The sequence below is a fragment of the Lithobates pipiens genome, unplaced genomic scaffold (assembly GCF_037356315.1).
Source record: "Lithobates pipiens isolate NorthernLeopardFrog02 unplaced genomic scaffold, aLitPip1_a1.2 Scaffold_8, whole genome shotgun sequence".
Taxonomy (NCBI): Eukaryota; Metazoa; Chordata; class Amphibia; order Anura; family Ranidae; genus Lithobates; species Lithobates pipiens.
In genome coordinates, this window is record NW_027507903.1 from 102763345 (window position 1) to 102789511 (window position 26167).

Sequence of the window (26167 nt, forward strand, 5' to 3'; positions counted from 1 at the left end):
CCTCCTGCCCAGACCAATTTTCAGCTTTCAGCGCTAATGCACTTTGAATGACAATTACGCGGTCATACAACACTGTACACAAATGAAATGTTTATCATTTTTTTCCCACAAATAGAGCTTTCTTTTGGTGGTATTTAATTACAGCTGGGAGTTTTATTTTTTGCTAAACAAACAAAAAAAGATGCAAAATAAAAAAAAATAAAAAAATCATGTTTAATAGTTTGTTATAAAAATTTTGCAAACGGGTAATTTTTCTCCTTCATTGAAGTGCGCTGATGAGGCGCACTGATAGGCTGCACTGGTGGGCACTGATAGGCTGCACTGGTGGGCACTGATAGGTTGCACTGGTGGGCACTGATAGGCATAGTTAAGGCGGCACTAATAGGCACAGATAAGGTGGCACTGATAGGCACAGATAAGGCAGTACTGATGGGCACAGATAAGGCGGCACTGATGGGCAAAGATGGGCACAGATAAGATGGCACGGATGGGTGGCACAGATGGGTGGCACTAAGGGGCACTGATAGGTACCACTGATAGATGGGACTGATGGGCACTGATAGGTGGCACTGATAGGTGGCTCTGATAGGTGGCACTGCTGGGCACTGATGGGCGGCACTGATGGGCACTGATGGGCACTGGTAGATGACACTGATGGGCACGGATATGTGGCACTGGGGTGCAGCACCGTTGTTGAGGCAGATTGTGGGTGGCACTGTGGGCACTGATGGGTGGCACTGTGGGCACTTATGTGTGGCACTGTGGGCACTGCTGGGTGGCACTGTGGGCACTGCTGGGTGGCACTTACGGGGGGCACTTATTTATTCCTGAGGGGGGCAGGTGGGCACTGGTAAGCTGGCCGTGATCGGGACTGATGTCCCGATCACGGCCGCCAGTCGATCGGCTGTCAGCGCGAGGAGGAATAATAGCCGATTACCGGCTCCGTTGTATCACATGATCAGCTGTCATTGGCTGACAGCTGATCACGTGGTAAGGGGTCGGGATCGACCCCTTGCTCGGATCCGTGATCCGGTGAGTCTCATAGACTCGCCGATCACAGAGCGCGCTGCACGTGCCCCTCAGGGGGCGCGCAGGCCGCTCGTGCACGGGACGACGTCAATTGACGTAGTCTCGGCAAAGGAGGTCCGCGCTGTAGCCGTCATTTGGCTATAGCGCGGATCTCTAGTGGTTAAAGAAATCAAATTTGAGATTAAAGAGGATGAAGAAGAGATGTTGGTCAGTGGAGATCCGCAGACTATAGAGAAGAGTGGCCTTCTCTTTTCCTGGGATTCCATACAAAAAGATCTCTATACAGAGAATGAAGAACTGAAATATATCAAAGTAGAAGTTATAGAGGAAGAAGTGGTTTTAGGGAGTAGATCTCAGCAGTCTATGGAGGAGGGAGAGCTGATTATGAAAAGTAAACTGGAGAAATCCTCTCTACTTGTAGACACAAATGGATGTGATGTCAGGAATTCCTCAGAGAGACATCTTCTATTATCTGCTGATTGTAAGTCAGAAGATAATGTCATCACACAGGATCCTCCATTAGGAAATCCAAATACACAACAGACCTTCCTGTCCGGAGACATCAATGGATCCTTCTGATCAGGGGGAATCTTCTCATCAATCACATACTATGATTGGAAATATTCATGTAAGATCTCACACTGCAGATCGATCAACAGATCGTTCTAATCCCGAGGAATCTTCCTCACCCCATGAAGGAGGTCACCGAAGTGACAATCTATTCTCAGGTTCAGAGTGCGGGCAATGTTTTGCTCAGAAAGGAGCACTTATTGAACACCACCAGAGAACTCACACGAGTGAGCCTCCTTTCACATGTTCAGAGTGCAGAAAATGTTTTAAACATAAACGCAATTTTCTTACACACTTGAAAATTCACACGGGTGAACGTCCCCATTCATGTTTAGAGTGCGGGAAATCTTTCATTTGTAAAGGAGACCTTGTTAAGCATCAGAGAATTCACACAGGCGAGTAACCATACTCCTGTTTAGAGTGCGAGAAATCTTTCACCCTGAAAGGAAACCTTAATAAACACCTGAGAATTCACACAGATTAGCACCCTAATTCATGATCAGATAAACATCAGAGAATTCCCACTGGTGAGCGTCCTTATTCATGTTCAGAGTGCAGGAAATCTTTCACTGAGAAAAAGGTACTTCTTAAACACCAGAAAATTCACACAGGTGAGCGTCCCTATTCATGTACAGAGTGCGGGAAATGTTTCCCTATGAAAGAGAACCTGGATGATCACCAGAGAAAACACACAGGTGAACATTCATGTTCAGAGTACGGGAAATCTTTTACTAAAAAGGTAAGTCTTGTTGACACCAGATAATTCATACAGGTGAGTGTCCTTATTTATTCTCAGTGTGCGGGAAATCTTACACACAGAAAGGACATCTGACTGAACATCTGAGAATTCACATTGGGTAGTGTCCTTATTCATGTACCGAGTGTGGGAAACCTTTCAAACACAATGAAACCTTTGTTTACACATCAAAATGCACTGTACAGCATGCTCAATGCGTTCAGACTGGGAAATGTTTTAGGCCCCTTTCACACATGCGGATGGTATGTCCGTATTTCATCCATCCTTTTGCGGATGAAATACGGACATACATTCATCCCTATGGGATAGCGGGTGTCTGCGGATGAGCATCCGCAGACACCCGATTTTGTCCGCCTCCGCAACAGTCCGATTCTGCAGACGGAGGAAAATCCTATTTTTCTATCCGTCTGCAGAGCGGATCGGACGAACACGGACAGACGGTCCGTGCTCATCCGATCCCCATAGAGGAGAATGGAGAGCTGACAGGGCGGTCCCTGCACAGTGTGCGGAGACCGCCCTGTCCGCAGCCAGCTCAGCGGGGACAACGGAGCGATCCCCGCTGAGCGAGCGGATCTTCACGGGGCGGATCATTACTGATCCGTCCCGTGTGAAAGAGGCCTTACAAATAAAAGAAGTCTAATTAAACTTTAGCAGGAAAGCACCTGACGACTATTTTGATCAATGTGCAATGGTTTTTAACCAATGGAACTTCTTAACCTGTAGCACAACTGTAGGAAGAAAACATTTTGTTTATAAATAGGTGCATCCTGGCAAAAGTCATATTAAAATTATAGATGGAGTTTGATGAGTTGAGTCTTTTCTTGGCTACAAAAAAAAAAAAAGGTATTCGAAGTGGCCAAACCTAGTGCGGAAGCACACCTTCCACTCATCCCCTTGATGGATGCGGACTAGGATGTAGACCCCCGTAGATCCAGCTTTATGAACACTACTGCTGACCTTAGTGTCTGAAAAAGATCAGGTACCAGGGGAGAGGGTACCGATTCTTAACAGTTATTTTATTGAGGTCTCGGTAGTCCACACAGAGACATAGGGAAAGACCCTTCTTTTCAATGAAAAATATACCTGCGCCTGCTGGGGAAGTAGACAGTCAGATGAACCCCTTCTTCAGGTTCTACTGGACATAGTCCTTTAATGCCTCCTGTTCTCGCTTAGCGAGGGGATAGATCCTGCCAAACAGAATTTAAGCTTATGGAAAGAGTTCAATGGGGCAGTCATCTGGCCGATGCGGGGAAGGGCGTCAGCCCCTTGTTTGCTAAAAACATCCAGGAAGTTGTGGTAGGGCTCAGGTACAGCTTGTCGCACCTCAGGTTCAGAGTCTATGCAGAATAATGTAGCGCGAGGAGCTAGGGGCACCAGTAGGCAATGTTCCCAGCAGTAAGTGGAGTGAAAAATGTATTTTCCCTGTGGCCCAATCAATTTGTGGGTTATATCCCTTAGCCAGGGTAGGCCCAAATTAGCAAGGAACAACGGGAACATGACGGCATTGAGGCTGAGGAGGATGTCCTTGTGTTGGAAGGTGGTCAGCACGGGAAGAATAAGGCTGCTTTCACACTGGGGCGGTATTCAGGCGTTACAGCGCTAAAAATAGCGCCTGTGTAGCGCCTGAAAAAAACCGGCCCCTTTCACTCCAGTGTGAAAGCCGAAGGGCTTTCACACTGGAGCGATGCGCTGGCAGGACGGTGAAAAAAGTCCTGCTAGCCGCATCTTTGGAGCGGTGAAGGAGCGGTGTATTCACCACTCCTAAACCGCTCCTACCCATTGAAATCAATGGGACACCGCGGCAATACCGCCGGCAAAGCGCCGCTGCAGCGGCGCTTTGCGGGCGGGTTTAACCCTTTTTCGGCTGCTAGCGGGGGTTAAAACCACCCCGCTAGCGCCCGCAGACCGCCGCTAAAACGACGGTAAAGCGGCACTTTACCGCCAACGCCGCTCCCGCCCCAGTGTGAAAGCAGCCTAAATGTCTCTTAGGTCACAGGGCCGGATTTCATGCATGACCCATCAGCGAGGGAGACAGGGAGCCCTTGTGCTTTAGTCTTTAAAGGGATGTGTTGCTGGGAAGCAAAAGTCAAGTCAATAAAGCAACTACAAGCCCCAGAGTCAATGATGGCGTTGGCTGGCACTTCCCTTTCTGGCAGCTGAAATTAAATAGGAAGGGTAAAGTGGGTGACACTAATAAAGGAAGGAAGGTGTTTAATTGATGTTATTGTTCCCCACTTACGTGTCTTGACTGGACAGGTGAGCACATAATGGCCAGTTCCCCCACAGTAGAGACAGAAGTTGTTTTGTTGTTGGTATAGACATTCTTCAGGAGACAGATGATTCTGACGTGCAGCAGGAAGGCCTCGTGTACAACCCCAGCCCAAGGGCCACCAATGTTTTAAACAGTGGCCACAATAGCCGAGTGGTGTAAGGGTGCCTGGATTGTCTTTTGTGCAGCTGATGAATTCCCAGAGTTGGCCAACAGGTAGTAGCAGGTGTAGTCAGCTCTATACATGGAATCATGGAGTTGTGAAAGTGAATGTCTAAAGCAGTCACTTTGAAAACACAGGGCAAGGCATGCAGGAGATCCACCTAAATTAGACAACATTCCTTGAAGCAAAAATTTGAATACTTACACATTAATCATTAGGTTGTCTCTCACCATTGCGTTCTGTTTGGCAAGTTTTTCAAAGTCATATTTATCCATCATCAGCTTGCGGTATCTATTGATGTTTGAATGTTAAAGGGGAGAATGAAGTAGCAGATGAGATTAGTCCAAGAAAAGGTTTGACATCTGGGGGTCATGTGGTGTGGGTCTCAAGGACTGTGTGACTGGTCCCAGGAGGTTTTGAGGTGATTATTGAGCTAGGCACAGGAGGGTCTGTGATGGTGCATGAGTTCCTGCTTAGGATGTTACTAACTTAGGAAGTAGAGATGTGTCCTGCCTAGGCAGTTTCCATGTTCACCTATGCTTCTGCCCAGGGGCGGATCCAGAGTCTAGTCTCGGGAGGGGCACTGCCAAAAAATAAGGCTGCTTTCACACTGTGGTGGGCGTGTGACGGTGGTAAAGGCCGCTAACGGGACGGTTTATCCCATTTATTTCTACTGAGACACACAGCCGCTATATCCCAATATGACATGTTGGTGTGGGTCCTTGAATAAACCCTGCATGCATTCTGGGATCCGCACGCATGACATATTGGGATATAGCGGCTGTGTGTCTCAGTAGAAATAAATGGGATGCATGTAACACTTTATGCATCCCCAAGCCAGTAAAAGACAGCCCTGCATGTCAGACGCATGTCTGCCTGTGTGAGTGAAGCATAAAGATACATTTTTCTGTCATTCTATATCATCATTATTATCATGATAATCACACAATACAGGTGCTGTGGCTCAACGCACCTTTACTGTGTGATTATCATGATGATGATGATGATGATTGGTAATTGTAATATGACACATGGAGGGGGTTAATGTACTCACTGCTGTATTACTGACCAGTGGCAATTAATTAACCCCTCTGTGCTGCATTAGTGGCACTAGTGGCAGTGTTTATAAACCCCTTCATGCTGTAGCATAAAAGGGGTTAATTAACATCGATGGTGCCACTGTCATTAATGCAGCGCAAAGGGGTTAATTGCCACTGGTCACAAATACATGAGTGAGTACATTAACCCCCTCCATGTGCCATATTACAATTACCATTATAAATTATTTCACCCCCCCCCCCCCCCATCCCCAAAGCATTAACCACTTCACATGTAAGACAAGGTGTTAACTAATTAACATAGCAATGCCTGCCGTAGCTCATTAACATAACAATGCCCATCGTAGCTCATTAACATAACACTGCCTTAGCTAAATAAGTGATCACTCACTTGCAGTGCACTGAGCTGGCTACAGTCCATCTTGTCTCAATCCTGCATGCCTCTGAATCGTGACGTCACACCAGCCGGAACTAGGAAGCTGCTGTTGGGTGGAGATCACTCCGCCTGACAGGGAAGTGAAGTGACACTCGCCGCTCTGCTGCAACTCTGCCAGCATGTAGCAGCAGCCCATTGAGGAGACCACTGAGGCAGGCGACAACGCTCCCAGAGTTACTTCCGGGTATCGCGGGCTTCATCACTGTGATTGGCCAGAGCCGCGATGACGGCACTCCCACGTATGCGTACGGGAGCCGCCGGTAACAGCACAGTCTAACTGAATCAAGGACACGTACCTGCCATTACTTCTGTCTGCTTCAGTGCGCATGTGCAGACGATGTTGATACATGCAAATACAGGGGATATCTCCTAAATCTTTCAGGTTTAGGAGATATCTAGAGTAGCTACAGGTAAGCCTTATTATAGGCTTGCATGTAGCAAAAAGTGGGTTGTATGGGTTTACAACCATTTTAATTCAGTAAGCTTCTGTAGCACCTTCTTGTGTGCTACTAGAAAAGTGCAAGCAAATTTATTGACTCTTGGTAAAGTGAGCCTGAATCTGGGTCAGGATTTACTACAGGTCAGACTGTTTGAAACACAGAGGCAGGTCTCTGGTTCCTCTCCTTGGATCTGGAAGTTTTGAGAAACTTCTAGAAATTAGTTGGTGGAGGCCAGGAGGGTTGATCTGCTTACTTGAGGGAACTTGGCCAATCCCCAGGCAAAGGGCTTGGCAGGGTGGCTGGGTTCCCTTAAAAATGGATGAGTCATACAAGCAGGAGAGTCAGGTGGAAGATGGAGTGCTGAGGAGGCTGTCAATGGTCTAGGGGGGATGGCTGGGCTCTGGCTGGCTTAGGAAGATCCTTTCAGCATTACAGTTTGACTAGAAATCTTGCCTAAGAAGCAGTGGGAGCAAGGAGGACAGAGTGAGTACATCAGCACACCAAGGGAGATCTTCAGCGCAGCCAGAAGAGATGTTAGTACCTGCAAGCAGTGGAGCTGGGAGCAGTTCTACATTAGGAGAGGGTGTACTCCTGCATGCAGTTTTGCCTCATTTTTGTGGTATTTCAAAGAGAGACTAAAAGCTCATCGTCCGTAATGGACTTTTGCTACTGATCCATAAAAGACTGTGTGTGTACAGGGTGGAAAGCAGTCCAGGAGGAAGGAAGTTGTCCCCCTTTTTGTTGTTCTTTGATTCATGTTGGGCATCCCATTAATTCCTTCTCCCCATCCAAGTTGTTACCCCCTAATAAAACATCAAAACAAAGCAGAGGGACTGACTTGTTGTCTTTGGATGCAAGCAGAGAATGTGTGTTGCCGGCTCTGCAGAAGTAGGGGAGCTTGTCACCAGCAGGGGTTAGTGCTACACTTCCATTTTAGTTTCTTTGGTTTCAGCATGTGCCAGTATGAGTACTCTGAGATCACTGGGAGCAGGTTCTTACTGATGATCGCTGTGAGTGAGAGCTTACTAATCTAGACCAGAGGTCTCCAAACGTTCTAAATAAAAGACCAATTTACTGTCTTTCAAACTTTTGGGGGCCGTACTGTTGCCAGCGGGAGTAGCACATATCCTGGTGTCAGTGGAAGTAAACATCATCCCCTGCTTGGTATTAGTGGGAGGAATAGTCTCTTATCATTGGTGTCAGTGGAGGAATAGTGCTCTCATCATTGGTGTCAGTGGGAGGAATCCAGCCCCATTGTTGGTGTCAGTGGGAGGAATAGAGCCCCATTGTTGGTGTTAGTGGGAGGAATAGTGCCGCATCATTGGTGTCAGTGGGAGGAATGATACCCCATCATTAGCATCAGTGAGAGGAATAGTGCTCTATTGCTGGTGTCAGTGGCAGGAACCTTGCCCCACTGTTGCTGACAGAGTAAATAATACCCCACGGGAAGGATAAATGCAAGCAAAGGGCCGCATCCAGCCCCCGGGGTGTAGTTAAGAGACCATCTGACCTATAGTATCTCTTAGGATGTTTGAAGGAAATAGAGTAACAGTATGCAGCTTCATACTAAAGTAATGGCGGCTGGTGCTAAATTTTGTAGGGGGCAGCAAACTAACCACCCGACCCTCCGTTCAGTTGGTCAAACAGGAGTATTAATATATCCCTATATGTAATGTGCTCACATGTTATAAATGCAATCAATGACAAGCAGTAGAGCATGCTGGGCTTTCTTCTTAACTAGGTATTAGCAGGCAGGCTCATGAGTGTACAGGGGGACATACATGTTCCAGCTGTCCTCCAGGTAGGTAGGTAGTAGAGTCGAGTCCTTGCTGAGTACCAGATGAGAACTTCCCCTCTGATCACACCGACCTTACCCACATCCACTGAGCTGCTGCTGCAGGTTAATCCCCAGGGAACAGAGAGAGGAGAGGCAGGAGCAGGCACATTATTATTGTCTTCTCTGTGCACCACTGATGATAGGCGGCATCATTAGCTGGTAGTAACCTGATAGTGCCCAGCACATGACTAGTGTAGCCTGAATGTTCCCCTCCTTTTGTACCTTTCCCAAACACCTTACCCCTTAGAAAGGAGACCACACCTTTAATTGGAGTAAACTGGCCACAACCGCCTTAATTAAACACAAAATAAAACTCACTCCAATAAACTTGTATATATGAAAAATATATAAATATATAAATATATAAATATTTATAAATAACTTTTTAACATCAACAACATAAAATGCCCATTCTGGTGATCTCTTACGGTGACCCCACTTAAACCAACACCAACTCACTGCGGTACACCTGACCAACTTTTCCAAGGCCTCCACCTGTGACCGGTCAGAGACAACTTCCGTCAGTGAACATAGCCGTATTCCATCCACCATTCAGGAATACCCAGAGGGGCCAATCTTTCGATGAGCCCCCCACACCCTCAGATCCCTTCTGAGTAAACGTCTACCATCAGAAACCACCAGAAAACACCGCCACAGCCCAAAAGGTTGACTACCTCAACCTTGAGGGCAACCCCACACCCGAAGAGCCTTCTGTATGCCCTCCTGCAGACCCAAGGACCAGAGGTCTATCCCCAGGTCGGATAGATGAACACCATCCTTCCACAGATAGAGCCCAACATTGACCTCCAACTCCTGATGCTGCACAACAATCCCACCGTTCTGCACTACAAACCTCCCCACCACCTTGTAAACTCTGATCCTGGTCTTGTTTATGCTTTCCACGGACCTAGCCCACCGCCACACCGTTCTGGCCACAATGTCTGACCAAACCAAGATGGTTGCCGGGAAACAGACACGCAGGCGTAATATCCGCCAGAATGTCCTTCTCCTTCCGTATCCCCAGGTCGTCGTCCCCTGCGTGAATGGCTAACACATCCGGGGGCCTGTCTCTCAGAGCAAAGCGCTCCACTTTCCTCATCACACGCTCCCACTGCATGCCCGGGAATCCCAACCACATCAAACAAGCCTCCCGCCTGGAAATCCCCAGTTGCCTGCCTGCCGGCCTTGCATCACCTCTCCTGGCCCCCCAGCACACGCATGTGTGCCCTAGGATCCAAACGAAGCATGAGGAACCTCCATCTGGAATGAAAAAACACAACACATAACAACCAACCAACTTATATACCGTAACTACCTGTAAATACCAACTTGCTCCAAACACTCCCAGCCGCGCCCCAGTTACCCCAGGATCAACTGCGGCCGGACATAAGAATGGAATCTACTAGATTCCCAACGCCCGATCCAGCAAACAATCGCCTCATCCAACCCACACCTGGCAGCCTCAGTGGCCGCCCCAATGCGGAAGGAGTGCGACGCGTACTCTCGGCCATCCAAACCCAAATCCTGCAGGCACCGTAGAAAAACCGAAACAAATTGAAACCCGGAGAGAAAAGAGCCATCCTCATGCCGTAAGAAAGGCCCCCTCCGGCCGCACCGCCCAAAATGCCCGTACTGCCTCCATCGGGCACACTGCCGAACCCGGCAAGGCAAACAGTGCAACCACCACCCCCCTACCTAGCTGATCGGTCTTGGACCTCCGCAGCCGGATATTCACCCGATCACCAGCCACCTGTACATCCTGATCCAACAATCCCCCGGCAACCCGCTTTGACCGGCACACCAGCTCCCCAATCCTAAATGCCCCATAAAACGCTAAAGAAAAAGCCGCTGTGAACAGTAGCGCCTCGTTAGCGGAAGTACAGATGTCCCCAAGCCGAGAACAAATCGCCACCAAGTTATCAAACGCCACTGGCCTGCGCGCGTCCCAACATTTCCATTGCCTCCTATACCCCTTCAAAGTTTGCCGCACCCAAAAATCCTTAGTCCCATCCGATTCACCCCGTAGCTTAAACAAAAAGGCCAACCCCGCCAACTTCCGGTCAATCGACGCAGGCGCTAAACCCAGTTCAATGTTCCGAGCCACCCAATACAGCACCAACCAGCGTTGGCCGGAGCCCCGACCAACTGCCCCTACCTCCCGGACCAATTCCAACCATTCCGATCACACCTTAGAATAGGCTGCCCACGTAGACTCACTCAAAGACCTCTGGATCCAACCTGCGGCGACTCCAAGCAGCTCCCACATCCACCCGGGGCAAGGAGCCCCCAACTCCTCCGCTCTCAGCGCCAGCTCCCGAAACTTGTCCCACTGAAAACGAGATAGCGAATCAGCCAAAGAATTCTCCACCCCAGGTATGTGCACTGCATACACGTAAACATTCAGCCGCAAACACCGAAACACCATCTGCCGCAGTAAGCGAATGACTGGGGGTGAGGAAGCTGTCATCCGATTAATCACCTGAACCACCCCCATGTTGTCACAATTAATGCGCAACTTCAGATTACGAAAATCCTCCCCCCACAACTCCAACGCTAACACCACCGGGAAGAGTTCGAGCAAAACCAGGTTGCCCAAAAACCCCGCCTCTTCCCAGGATCGCGGCCAAGGTTCCGCGCTCCAACGTCCCCGAAAATACCCGCAGACCCTGCCGCGTCAGTGACCAATTCCACATCGAAATTGCTCACCGGCCCCGACATCCACATGGCCCACCCGTTATACGAGGCTAAAAATTCATGCCACGCCCGCAAGTCTTCCTTGTGTTCCTTCAGCAAACTAACAAAATGGGTAGGTACCTTCACTCCGGCTGTGGCCGCCGAGAGCCGTCGGCAGAACACCCGCCCCATGGGGATGATCCGACAAGCGAAATTCAGATTGCCCAGCAAGGACTGCAAGGCCCCCAGCTGGACCTTCTGCCGTTCCTGAATCTCCACCAATTCCTTCTGCAAATCAAGCAATTTATTCTCGGGCAATCGACACTCCATCGCCCTCGAATCGATCCCTATCCCCAAAAAACTCCCCAAAAAACTCAACTCCGTAACTGGTCCCTCCATCTTGTCCCCTGTCAACGGTACCACGAACCTGCCTGCGATGTGCTGCAACGTGGACAGAAGAATCACACACACACCGGAGGCAGGCAGGCCCACGCACAGAAAGTCGTCCAACTAGTGGATAACCGACACCAGGCCCGAAACGTCTCTCACCACCCACTCCAAAAATGAGCTAAAGGCCTCAAAGTAGGCGCAGGAAATGGAACAGCCCATGGTCAGGCATTTATCCACGTAAAACTTGCCCCGCCAATGGCACCCCAACAGCCGAAAGTTGTCCGGGTGGAACGGGAGCAGGCAAAACGCTGATTCCACATCCACCATGAGAGCCCCGCGCCCATAACGCCTGACCCACCTCACCGCTGCATGAAACGACGTGTAAGAGACCGTACACGCATCTGGGTCTATGAAGTCGTTGACCGACCCCCTTTGGCAAAGCACATGTGATGGATCAGTCAAAACTTCCCCGGCTCTTTCTTAGGGACCACTCCCAGCGGGGACACCACCAGGTCACCCCACGGTCACACCTCAAAAGGCCCGCCCATACGTCCCAACGCCACCTCCTTGCCCAATTTTTACATCCACCACCCCCGGGTGTTACAAAGCCGATCGCAAGTTCCGAGCCACTGGCGGCACCTCTGCCAAAGAACAAGGAATCCTGAAACCGTCCCGAAAACCTGAGACCAACCCCCGCGCCGCCTCACTATCCGGATACTTACTTAGGAAAGGAAGCATCCTTTCCAGGATCACCGGCGTCATCCCTTTTGTGAGCAACATCGCCAGAACGCTTTCCTTTCTTAAAACAACGGGACAGTGCGCGGGTGCCGCCGCACCCTGAGCACTCGTGCTTGAATCTGCACGCTCCCCCGAATTTACAAGCCCCCTCGTTAAAGGGCCAGCACACTCCCCACTTTCTTCCGGCCAGCAGCCCTGAGGACGGTGCACTCCCGCCCCCCCCCCCTCCGGAGTCGGAGTCCGAGCTGCAGACATAAGCCTCATTCAGAGGCTGATGTCCTTGTGGTCCCAGCGCAGCTCCGACCTCACCTCCTTCTGCTGCCTGAACTGCTCGTCGTAACGCAGCCAAGCCACCCCCCATACACCCGATAAGCCTCCCCAATCGCGTCCATATAGCAGAACAACGCAGAGCAATGCTCGGGGTTCTTCTCCCCTATCACGCTAGCCAAAATAGCGAACGCTTGAAGCCAATTGGAGAAAGTGTGCGGAATCAGCTGATACCTACGCTTCTCCTCGTCGTCCTTCTTGGAACTGTCCGGCTCAACCCTATCCAGGTTGAACTTTTCAAGGGGAAGCAAAGAGAAAATCTCCACGTACTCACCCTTGCCAATCTTGTCCCGCACCTCCTGCTTCAGGTGCGCCCCCAGTGGGCCCCCGAAGCAGACGTACACTTCACACCATGCAGCATCCGCAATCCTGACAACGTCGGTCCGTGCCCCAGCATCCGCTATCACCGGGGGAATCCCCGTGCCCCCAAGCCCAGTATCCGCTGTCCCCCCCACAGCCGTGGCTGCCAGGGGGTCCACCACCGGCGTAGCCCCGGACCCACCGCCCAATGGCGCTTGGCCTGCAGCCGTCCAGGGCCCCGCCTGTGGCGCCACCGAAGCCCCATCAAACTTGCCCACCAGGGCCCGCAGGCCCTCCAAAAGATCCCACAGCTGTCCCGTGGCCACCGAAGGACCGACACTCCCCACCCCTGAGGACTGGCCCCTTACCCCCACCTCCTTGCTGCACTGTGACTCCGGGGCCCTTGAACCCCCTTGTGACACCCCTAGCAAGTCCCGCAAAGCTTCCGTCAGAATTAAAGGGTCATGCGACTTACCCGGCCGAACTGGAGCCCTGCCGACAGCCGCGCAACCACTCTCCTGCGCCATGGGTTGAAGATCCTCCTCCTGCGACAGCTCGCCCTCCGACCTGTCCTCCGCTGTGCGCGCCGGGGACGTCGCCATCCCCCTGGGCGAATAGCAGCCCTCCTGCTCCGTGTGTCCTGGCGTAGCCCGCCATGCTTCTGTATCCCGACTGCCCCTGGCATGCTGGCGTCCGGAACCAGCCCTGCCAGGCACCTTGGCGGTTCGCAGCCTGCCGCAGTCACCATCCCTGGAGCTGGAGCCCCCCCGTGCCAAACCTCGCCCCTTGGCCGAGCACTTCCCCAGTCCTGAACCCCCAGGTCGTGGATCCCCCCCGCCGCTGCCCCCCCGCGGTATCCATGTCCCGAGTCTCCCACACCTCCCCCCCTCACATGCTCCAGGCCCGGCGCGGAACCGGCGCCATGCTGGTCCGAGGCCCTGCCCCCCGCCGGTCAACCGCCCCGCAACGACCGCCCAGACCAGGGAGAGCTGGGAACCTTCCTCTTCGCCGGGGGAACCGAGCGGTCCTCCCCCAGGCTCCGACCCTCACGAGGTGGCCGAGGTGTAGCCCCTGGAGAAAAACGTGCCAGAGGCCGAGACCTCTGCGCGCACAGTGGCGCCTCACCTGCCTCCCCGACATCCGCTGTAGCATCCGCCATGTACCCGATACGGTCCTGGAGCCAGTTCACTCCCCGCACCTCCGCCGCCCACCTCAGCTGCATGAAAATTCCATCCAGATCGGCCATTGCTGAGGAGCAGTGAAAAACTGCCTCCTCTGTGTCTCACCATGCACCGAATGATCTCCTTCAGCTCCCCCCCCCTTTTATTTGTCTCCTCCCCTTCTCAACACAACTTCCTTCACTCTATCTCCCCCTCAGCTCCACCTCAGAATGTTTACCCTCTAAGTCCCTCAGTCACCCTGTCATGCCCAGCACTCCCTAGTACCTTTGGTCCTTATTCCGTGCTTCTCTGGGTCGGTCAGCCGGGCTTCCCATAAGTCTCCTCCATCCGCTCGTCTCCTCCCTCCTCCTCCTAGGCCAATAAGAACGCTTCTCCTTTCTTAGGAACCGCTTCCTGATTGGCCGGGAGGAGAATCAGTGTGACAATAGCGAATATGAATTTGCTATTGTCACACACCTCAGGCTCTAATCGTGTGCTTAAAAAAATGAAATAAAACCAACAATTGGAATCCATGTGTCCAGTGCCCCGCATGTAGATTAGGGGGCCAAACGCATGGATGGGGGGTGGTGCCGTTGCGCCCCTAATTGTTGGGCTGCCACTGTGCTAAAGTAATATCTTGTCATTTGCCTGTAACCTGGCCTCTAAAAAAGTGATGTTTCTTTCTTTCAGAAGAGCAGAGTTGTCATGTAACACTTGCAGAGACTTTTCTGTATTGATACTTCACAGAAGATATAATTATTATTCAGACATGCTCTTATAGCTTTTATAGACTGTTTTTATCCTTTCAAGTGCACTGGTTAGCTACTTAGCTGCATCATTGCATATCCCATCAGTAACAGTTATGCATTGCACAATTCTATTCCGCATATCAGATAAACTATCAGACAGTTCTGCTCTGTTTGTTCCATAATTCTCTTTAAGAGCTTCAAAGAAAGCGTGACTTTATTTTGGCTCTAGCAGGTATCTCTTCCTGCTACAAATACGCCCCGTCTTGGTGATTTATGTCCAGTGAAAGCATTGATACTTGCTAAGTAATTTTACTGTACTGTATATGCGTGGCGTCAGAAGCTATGTAGAGAACCATGTGTCTGTACAGAGAAGAAAACAATCACAGACTTTGACAGCACAGTAATTCCAAAAACAGGGATAACCCCACAAACAACAGTCCTTGTAGTTCCACAAGAAAATTCAAAACACAGAAACTTCAACATATGCACAGCTTTCCATACAGTAGAGAGATTTTCTACTAATGAATGAGAACAAACACATTAGACTAATACAGTAGGCCTTAACCTGATCCTAAATGCTAAAATCCCCAGATAGCAAGCAATTGTACTGCAAGTTTGAAAATGACTTGCTAAACTATTGCTAGACTTGCCAGGCTTGACAAGTTTGTTATACAATTGCCGCAAATCCACATTGCATGACTCCAGATCAACTTTCTTTGCAAACATTCTGCAAGTCTGCTGCAAGTTCTGGTTCTGTTTTGTTGTGCAATAGTCATCCCACCACCGGGGTCACTGTGGCTGAATTTTAATGCTGTAGACTTCCAGATGTCTTGCTGTAGACTCACCACTGCAACTTTGCTCTTGCCAGAGACATGGCACGCAAATTTGCTTCAAATTGGAAAAGTGTCAACTAGAACTTGTGCTTTAAGAGCTCTGCAAGTGTACAACTTGCCAGTAAAAATGTGTACGTTAACAAGACTTACAATTCAAGACTGCCACAAATTTGTGGCAAGTAATCTTTGCTATCTAGGCCAATTTTGCAGCCATGTGCTCACTCAGACCATGAGCTCCCTAGGCATAGAAAACTTTGCAGGGAGCAGAATAATAAAGACTTTATAAATCATTCTTCTTACTTTTCTTTTTCAAATATTGATATATGCAATAACATACTTCTTATGCCACGTACACATGACCGGACTTTCCGGCCGACTAGGTCCGAAGGGATTAGTCCGTTGGACAATTCGATCATGTGTGGGTTAATCTGATCATTTTTAAGAGAAAAAAAATCAGACGGACCTAGAAATAGAACATGTTTCAAATATATCCGACGGACTCAATTTCAACTGACTAAAATCAGGAAACCGTTTGTCTGTGTGCTGATCTGACAGACCAAATACGACACAGGGGAAGCTATTGGTTATTGAACTAATGTTTAGTCCCATTTACGTCCTCACATTCAAAAAAATTGGAATAATTTTTTATTCAATCATTAAACTTTTTTTAACTTTTTTTAAAATTTTTTTAACTATTTTTATTTTTACATACTAACTATAATAACATTGTACACTTTGTTTGCTGTTACAATGATGATCATTGTAACAGCAAGGTTTTAACCTGTCATGAATGAGTTACATTCATGACAGCTGTGATTATTAGTGATCTGTGATTGGCTACAGCTAACTACATGGTACAGGATGCTGTGATTGGCTCAGGTACCATGTGATAGTTGTGGGCCAATCACTGCAGGAAACACAGCTGTTATGAATGACATTCATTTATAACAGCTTTGCTGACATTGTGATCATATGATCGCATACTGGGTTCCACAATCCACTGTGTCTGCAGCATGCCCATAACTTATAACAGGCTGGTTGATGTACATGTAGTAAATGTACAGTGGGCGGTCAGCAAGTGATTAAATAACATGCCTAGAGGGTGTCCTTACCATAAGTGTTACATATGTACAATGCACATAACCTACTAAAGCAAAACTGACAATCACAAAGAAAAAAATGCTGTTTCAATCAACCTCCCCCCCCCCCCCCCCCCCCCCGCCCCACACACACCAAAAGCCAGCAGCTACAAATACTTTAGTTGCTGACTTTTAATATAAGGACACTTACCTGTTCAGGGGTCCAGCGCTGCTCTCACTTAGGTCATTTTTTTACTGGGCTTTGGGTCCCTAGCACTGGCATCTTAACTTGCAGCTTCACAGCCAGCTCCCCACTGTGCATGTTCGAGTCACGCTGCACTTTTTGAATGGCCCTGATGGCCCTGCAGCCTTCTGGGACCTGTGGTGTGTCCCAAAGGGCTGCAGGCAAAGGGGAGAGGGGTTCAAGCAGAAGTCGGAGCTGGTACCTGTCAGAGTCAGGTACTCAGCTCCCCTGCCAAAAAAAAAAAAAAACTAAGTGCCAAATGTTAAAGAAGGGGAGGAGGAGGCAAATTGCCTGTAACTGACAGCTCATGACTGCTTCCTTCTGTTTGTAAACAAATGGATGGGGATTCCCTTCATCTATACCAGACCCTTTTCCTAGATGAAGCTGTTGTATTGATGTTAATGGGGGGCTCCACAAAAAAGATATGGCATCGGGTCTACCCCAACGTCTATGCAAAAAAGAAAAACAATAGCATGGCCCTCCAAAGTCCATACCAGACCCTTATCCTAGCATGTAGCCTGGCAGGCCAGGGAAGGGAAGTGCAGAGCTCCCACCTCCTAAAGCAGTCCAGGTCACAGGCCCCTGCATGGGAGACATAGCTTGCCAGAGGGAATACATCTGGCAAAGCAACTTGTTCTCACGTTAATGTGAATAAGGCCCTCTTCCCCATAACCCTCGCCAAGTAGTTGTGAGGCTTTGTAGGTGGAGGGCTTAACAGAATCTGGAAGCCCCCCCCCCCCAGATGACAGCCTCCTTTGTGAATGAGTAAGGGGTACATAGTACCCCTACTCATTCACAAAAGACAATAAATAGTTAATAAGCACATTGATCTTTTTTGATAAGTCCATTATTAAAATAAAAATTCCCACAATGTCATCATGTCAGTGTTGGTGGATGTTCTTCATCATGATTGATGAGGATCTGCATCAGTGGACAATGTGATTGATTATGTAATAACACCAGGGAAGCTGGTGCTTGTTTTTAATAATCAATTTATCAAAAAGTATGAATGTGTTTTTTAATATTTACTTTTTTTTGTGAATGAGTAGGGATACTATGTACCCATTACTCATTTATATGGGGAATATATTATTTTTGAAGGAGGCTTACATATTCTGATAATCCCCTCCTGTCTGCAGATTCCCACAACCACTGGGCCATGGTTGTGAGGAAGAGTCATCTGTCCTCATTAAAATGTGGACAAGATACTTTGCTTGTTCCCCCTGTCAAGGTATTCTCACTATGTTGAGGGCATGTGGCTTGGTATAGTTTAGGGGGTTGGGGGGAGGGGGGGGGGGGTTGGGCATGTTCATCTGCATGCTCAGATAAGTCTGGTATTCCATTTTTTGGGCTGAGGTCACTCATAAAATCCATACCAGGCTTGATATATGACTTTGGGTAAATCCCAAGTATTTTTTTTTCTATTAGCTTGGAAACTACAGGTGAAAGTTGAATAGGCCAGGCGGGGTTGATTCACTGGTTGATAGGATGGTGATGGGCACCTCCTTCACAACTAGCCTGAGCTGAAATCTTTCAAATTTTGCAGTGCTAGTAGTAGCTCATTCCTACTCTTCAATAAGACCCAGAAGCAATTTACACAATCTTACATCAGATAAGTTGAATGCAGAATATGTTTTTCCAATCTTTTGAAGTGTAAGAAGACAATGATATTCCTAAGCTCTGCCTCTGTGATGAACTGAACTGACTGAGAAACATGAGAGAAACTTAAGGGGGGGGGGGGGGGGGGTCTAACCAGGACTGTAGTAACTAGCATAAAACAAGGGGTCAAATGAAAGGGAAAGTACAAAATAACAAGTTAAAGTGATACGCCAGAACACCAATGACATAACACAATAACAGCAAGGCCGGACCAATATTTCATTTAAACGCCTAGCATTAGTTAAAAAGAAGCTTCTGGACCTCCAGTTAATGGATGTCTGGCGCTTACTCCACCCAAAAGAAAAATACTTTTCTCACTTTTCCAAAACGCATCAATCCTATTCCAGGATAGACAACAGTTTCTTAGATCATTTCCACCTCTCTTTATTATTTTCCACTAGCATAGGCACAGCGACTCTATCGGATCATGCACTGATATCAATGTGTCTGACCATGCCTTCCTTACCAAGATGCTCTTACAATTGGAAAAGCAACGATGCCCTCCTTTCCAACCAAACGGATGCATAGTAGTCCATTATGCTTTACCTTTGCAGGGAATGAAAGAGGAAGTAAACCCATCAGGATTTACTTCCTCTTTAACCACAAATACTTTCTACAGGGCCTTTTGGACTCTGGCTTCAAATCTTGGTCCCTAAATTAACCTCTTCTGCTTCATCACGTTCTCCAATCTGAATCTTTGAAGCCAATCCCCGAGATCCTCCAATCTAATACTACCATCTTCATGAACCTATGGAGACATAATCAGCTGCTACGCTTCATAAGGTCGCTCCTCCTACCTCTACGCGGATTACAAGACCTTAACGGTATTAAGGTAGCGTTTAACCAAATGGATCCACTGCAACATATCATTCTATAAAACTCTCCTCGAGCCCCAAAACCCGGGCCACCCGTCTTTCCTGACAAAATGGGAAGCGGACTTAAACATATCCATCACGAACAAACAAAAAGATAAGGTACTGAAATTGGCTCATGTCTCTTCTCTAGCTTCAAAAATTACGGAAGTAAATTATAAGTTGCTTACTAGATGGCACTACACACCATCCAAACTGCACCATATGTTCCCCGCCAACTCCCCTTTGTGCTGGAGGAGCTGTGGGAACAGAGCTACCCACGCACATATATGGTGGTTTTGCCCAATAATCCATCCTTCCTGGATCAACATCTGATCAATCTGATCCTGCAAATCACAGAGGTCTCCCTATCAAATGACCCATGGACCATCCTCTTTCACACAACCACAGTCCCCATTGGCTTATATAAGCGCTCGCTTATTCCCCACTTGTTGAACACAGCTAAAGCTCTAATTCCGACCCTATGGGGCCAACCATCAACTCCATCTATTAAAACATGGCTACAAAAGGTCGACAAGGTCCACCTCATGGAGGATATCACTCACAACGCTAGAGGCACCTCTGATCGACACAAGCATATTTGGGCACCGTGGCTCAAATTCACATCCACCTCCCGCTACAAGGAGATAGTGTCAAAAACACAGTAGGGCGCCACCTACGTTGCCTTCGCCTGAAGGGTCATCTCGTTATCTTTGTCACAAATAGACAACCTGGTCAGTTATGTGATGCAGTCTACTTTTTGTTTGACCTCATAGGTTTTAAACTATGTTTCAGTTGGAGTACTGGCCTGCATGCCACCGACACCTCCTCCCCATTCTTCCTTTTTCTTCCCCCTACTAATTGTCCCCCCTTCTCACCCCCTCCCTTCTTCCTTCTTTAATTTTCTTTTGCTTTCTTTATAACTTCATTTCGAGCCCTTTTACCTTGATATCGCTCTTGAGCTTGATATAATCCTCCTCCTCCACTTCCTTTTGGAACAGTTGCAAATTATAGACAGACTTATGCCTTATCAGACGAATTGTTGAGTCATACAGTGTTCCTTATGCTTCTTTATTGTTCAGTGGTCTCTACCTAAGCATGGTTGTAACATTTAATTTGCCATATCGATGATCTAATGTATATCATGCTTTATGAGTCTTCTTAAGGTCTGTTAAGCCGCGTACACACGTAGCCGTCTGTCCGACGTACTTAGTCTGGCGGACTTCCCGCCAGACTGTCCGTCGGACTTTCTGAATGGGCTACTTGCCCACACACGGCACTTTTTCAGCGGACTAATACGGCGTACTAAGTCCGCTGTACTATCCGCCGTACTTTTGAAATGAACAGACTCGCCCACACACGCGGAGGAAAGTCCGCTCATTTCGAGCGCGTCTCCAGGTAGGCGGGGCCCGCGAAGGAGACGTCGCTGGCCCCGCCGCCTGGTATGGACTTAAAGGGGAACCCCAACCCCGAAAAAAATCGGCGTGGGGGTCCCCTCAGGTCCACATCAGACCCTTGTCCGAGCACGCTACCCGGCCGGCCAGGAAAGGGGGGGACGAGCGAGCGTCCCCCCCCTCCTGAGCTGCCCCAGGCCCCAGTGCCCTCAACATGGGGGGTGCCTTGGGGAAGGGGGGGCGCGCGGCCCCCCCACCCCAAAGCACCTTGTCCCCATGTTGATGAGGACAAGGGCCTCTTCCCGACAACCCTGGCCGTTGGTTGTTGGGGTCTGCGGGCGGGGGGCTTATCGGAATCCGGGAGCCCCCTTTAATAAGGGGGCCCCGGATACCGGCCCCCCACCCTATGTGAATGAGTATGGGGTACAATGTACCCCTACCCATTCACCTGTAAAATAAAGTACAAAAAAAACACAACACACAAGATAAAATAGTTTATTGCACAGCTCCGGGGGTCTTCCGTCTTCGGGGGTCTTCTCGCCGGACTCCTCCGCTATCTTCTTCTAGCTCTTTTACTAGGGGAGGAGCCCGGCTTTCTTCCTCACCGCCGCCCTCTTCTTCCGACTTAGGGGGTCTTGTCCCCCTCTTCGGTTCTTCTGCCGGGCCACCGCGCCTTCTTCTAGCTCTTTTACAGGCGGTGGCCCGGTCTTCTGTCGCCGCCGCTGTCGCCGCTGCCACCGCCGCCACCTTCCGTTCTTCTGTTCTTCTGTCCTTCTTCTTCAGATGTTGCCTTGCCGAGTCCTCCGCTCACAATGACGGGGACCGGGCACGCGGCGACTTATATAGGGACAAGGGGCGGGGTCTTCGGTGGATGTCACATGGGTTGATGTCACATGGTGACCCCGCCCCCTTACGATCTCACAGTCCCGGAGGATGCTGGGACTGTCGCCATGTGACATAAACCCATGTGACATCCACCGAAGACCCCGCCCCTTGTCCCTATATAAGTCGCCGCGTGCCCGGTCCCCGTCATTGTGAGCGGAGGACTCGGCGAGGCAACATCTGAAGAAGAAGAACAGAAGAACGGAAGGCGGCGGCGGTGGCGGTGGCGGCGACGACAGCGGCGGCGACAGAAGACCGGCCACCGCCTGTAAAAGAGCTAGAAGAAGGCGCGGTGGCCCGGCAGAAGAACCGAAGAGGGGGACAAGACCCCTGAAGTCGGAAGAAGAGAGTGGCGGCGAGGAAGAAAGCCGGGCTCCTCCGCTAGTAAAAGAGCTAGAAGAAGATAGCGGAGGAGTCCGGCGAGAAGACCCCTGAAGACGGAAGACCCCCGGAGCTGTGCAATAAACTATTTTATCTTGTGTGTTGTGTTTTTTTTGTACTTTATTTTACAGGTGAATGGGTAGGGGTACATTGTACCCCATACTCATTCACATAGGGTGGGGGGCCGGTATCCAGGGCCCCCTTATTAAAGGGGGCTCCCGGATTCCGATAAGCCCCCCGCCCGCAGACCCCTACAACCAACGGCCAGGGTTGTCAGGAAGAGGCCCTTGTCCTCATCAATGTTGAGGGCACGTGGCCTGGTGCGGCTCAAGAGGGGGGGCCGCTCGCTCGTCCCCCCTTTCCTGGCCGGCCGGGTAGCGTGCTCGGACAAGGGTCTGATGTGGACTTGGGGGGACCCCCACGCCGATTTTTTTCGGCGTTGGGGTTCCCCTTTAAGTCCATACCAGGCGGCAGGGCCAGCGACGTCTCCTTCGCGGGCCCCGCCTACCTGGAGACCCGCTGGAAATGAGCGGACTTTTCTCCGGACGGGAAAAGTCCACTCATTTCAAAAGTACAGCGGACTGGCATACACACGGCCGGATTGTCCCCCGAAATGCGAGTCCGGCGGGAAGATTGGAGTGTGAAACTACTTTCTAAGTACGCCGTACTTTCGGGTCAAAAAAGTATGCCGGAGGCTACACATGGGGGGATTGTTTGGTGGACTTCAGTTTGCCGGACTTTTCCACCCGCTTGTTTGATCGTGTGTACGTGGCATTAGTAACACTATGACATCTCTCTTTTGTATGTCTTTCTGTAATTTGTTCAATCTCAATAAACAATTATTAAACAAAAAAAATAAAAAATAACAGAAAAATAACTAATAGATGGAGCACAACCAATATCTGTGACACATGCAGCTCCAAATGAAGCATATTTTTTCTTTGTGGTGCTACTATCATTTTTCCTATTTACATGTCAGAGGAGTGGTTTCCATTTAGAGTTTGGAAACACCTTTTCCTCCTTCTCAGGAATCAAAGCTTCCTCAAAGAATGGGATACTTTTATGTCAATCTTGGAGGTCGTTATATGAAGTCAGTAGAGGAATTGAAATACATTCACTTTGGCACACAACTATGCTTTTGGAGACTGGTGCTTCTAGGTTTAAAATTATGCTCTAAGCTACATTAAGTAGCACTCAGTGGGATCTTTGAGTAGAAAAAAAAAACACATTTATGGTACTACTTTTTTAACAATGCAGGGTCAGCCGTGCGAACAACCCAAAATAATTTGATCCTATTGTTCATTTTAGGTTGGCTGCTAACTTAAAATTTGCTTAAGGTTCAAAGACCATGCAGCATAACTTGTTCTTTTTTAGCGCACCCATCTCTAAAACTATTTATTTCTAAAAGTTTTAATAAAATGCCTTAGAGCAAGCTTCATTTCTCGATTTCGCAAACTGTAAATAAGAGGGTTCAGCATTGGGATGACCATTGTATACACTACTGAGATAATCTTGTCTTGTTGTAAAGAATATATTGAACTTGGTCTTAGATACATAAAGAGGATTGTGCTGTAGAAAAGAATGACACAAATGAAATGAGAACCACAGGTGGAGAATGCTTTGCGTCTTCCCTGTAAAGAAGGACTTCTAAAAACAGCACGTAAAATCGAAGTATAAGAGATAACTATGACAATAACAGAGCCAACGGCTACAAAGGATGCAAATATTGACAGAATAAGCTCATTTGTGGAAGTGTCCATACATGAAAGCTTCAGTAAAGGTGGAATATCACAAAGAAAGTGGTCAATTTCATGAGAACCACAAAATGAAAGGCCAAATGTGGAGCATGTCTGTATTAAAGAATGAAGAAAGCCACCAAAGTAAGAACCACTCAATAACTTAAGACATTTTTCTTTAGTCATAATCCTTAGATAAAGAAGTGGGTTACATATTGCTGCATAGCGATCAATCGCCATTGAGGCAAGAAGAAAACTTTCAGTGCTCCCAAGGGCAATAAAGAAATACATTTGGCAAGCACATCCCAGGTAAGATATACTTTTTTCTGCTGAAATCAAGTCAGCCAGCATTTTAGGTGTAATACACGAGGAATACAAAAGATCAATGAATGCTAGGTTGAAGAGGAAAAAGTGCATGGGGCTCTGAAGATAGTCATTTGTTAATATAAGCACTGTAATTCCGAGGTTTCCAAATACAGTGACCAAATACATAGAGAGAAACAGTAAAAATAGCAGAAAGAGTGGTGAGCTTTGTTCACCAAATCCTAAGAGATAAAATGCCTCTTACTGATTGTACAAATGGTGGCCAATGACACCTGTCAAAATTGTAAAACAATAAGGTAGACATCAGATAATTATGACTTACAATTAAATGATACAAGATCAACTTGCCAGCTTTCATAGAAATATAAATAAAGCATACCTAAAGCCAACACTTCTCTCTTAGATTTGGGTGGTGTGAAAAGGGAAAATTTTTCCATGGGAGCACTGGGTCTGGTGAAAGCTGTCCAAAACCTCATACACACGATTGGACGTTCAACGGACTTTACAGTGGATTTTGGTCTGAAGGGGCATTAGCCATGAACTTGGTATGCATATACACGGCAGAACATTTTCAGCCAACTTTCACTAAATCATGTGATTTTTCAGCTCTTTACCGCTACCCTTTGGGAAACTTCTGCTATTATCGTCTGATCTTTAGCATTGGTTCTGAGCATGCATGTTTGTACTTTGGATTTTAGACCTATGGACTTGTGTACACACGACTGGATTATCCTCCGTCAGACATTTGTTGCTAGAAAGTTTGAGAGCATGCACAGTGAACATTTGTCCTATGGAGCATGCACATGGTCGGATTGTCCGATAAAGAAAAATAAATAAGCTGCACTACAGTAGTGACATTAAAAAACTTGGAATTTCACCTATGTGCTGTACCACAGCAGCTACATCAAGTGGCCAGAGTAGTACAAATACCACAATAATCAATCTGTGATAAACCCATATATGTATAGGACAATAAATCCAAACTTAGATAGACTCTATAGATAAATAATGACATCTATGAACAATAAAATTGTAAATAGTGACCATTACAATAAAGTCCAATTACTAGTGATAATACAATTAAACTTACACCCGTGTGCATTAAACACAAATAGATATAAAAATAAACACATAAGAATAAATGTGAAAGTCCTTCAGTAAAGAAGACGAAAAACAGCAGATTCCTCCACTTGTGAACTATGTGCGATCCACCACCAATATGTGAAGATTTACTTCTTACCAGAAGTCTGTGACCCCCCCACTACAGAGGGTCGCAGAAAACGTGTAAAAATAATGTGTTTCCCAAGTTCTCAAATGCCGCAAAAGCCATAATACCAAAAAATTGGTTACAGGTTAAAAAAAACCCGATTAGAGAATGGATCCAATGAATAGAATATATCAACAACATGGAATATCTAAGAAAAATGGATGAAAATAAAATGAAAAAATACGGTAGAACGTGGGAAAAGTGGAGAATATTTAAAAAGACGAAGCATTATACACAAGCATTAATGGAATAAAGAGTAGTGGATACGGGGAAGGTCAACAGATTGTAGAGAAGAGGGTAGGGTGGGTGAGGTAAAATAAAGGAGTTTAATAAATAAGATAAGGTATCTCTAATATGATGGCAAAGGTAACTAAGGAGATGTCAGTTTATTTTCTTTTTCAATCTGTATGGTCTTCTCTTTTTATTAGATAAATATTAAATTGATATAAGATATAAGCAATAACGAGAAGTTAAAAAAAAAAAAAAAGGAGTGGGAAAAGAAAAAGACACTTTGCCACAATGATGTTAAGAAAAAAAGGATTCTGAGAGTTAAGCTGATTAGAATCCATTAACAATAAGAATCTTACTGAGTAGAAAAAAATAAAATAAAAGTAAATCTTC

General features: G+C 47.8%; 1 protein-coding gene across 1 annotated transcript; it reads right to left on the minus strand.

Annotated features, from left to right (window-relative positions):
• Nucleotides 1–22709: 22709 nt before the first annotated feature.
• LOC143964377 (olfactory receptor 5AP2-like) lies at nt 22710–24546 on the minus strand. The gene has a single exon (XM_077474093.1). It carries the CDS (start codon nt 24445–24447, stop codon nt 23611–23613), a length of 837 nt encoding a protein of 278 aa, XP_077330219.1. The 5' UTR covers nt 24448–24546; the 3' UTR covers nt 22710–23610.
• Nucleotides 24547–26167: the final 1621 nt, after the last annotated feature.

What these genes read in the sequence shown, in the direction of transcription:
- LOC143964377 (XM_077474093.1), bottom strand. Translation starts at nt 24,447, where the DNA reads ATGTATTTGGTCACTGTATTTGGAAACCTCGGAATTACAGTGCTTATA.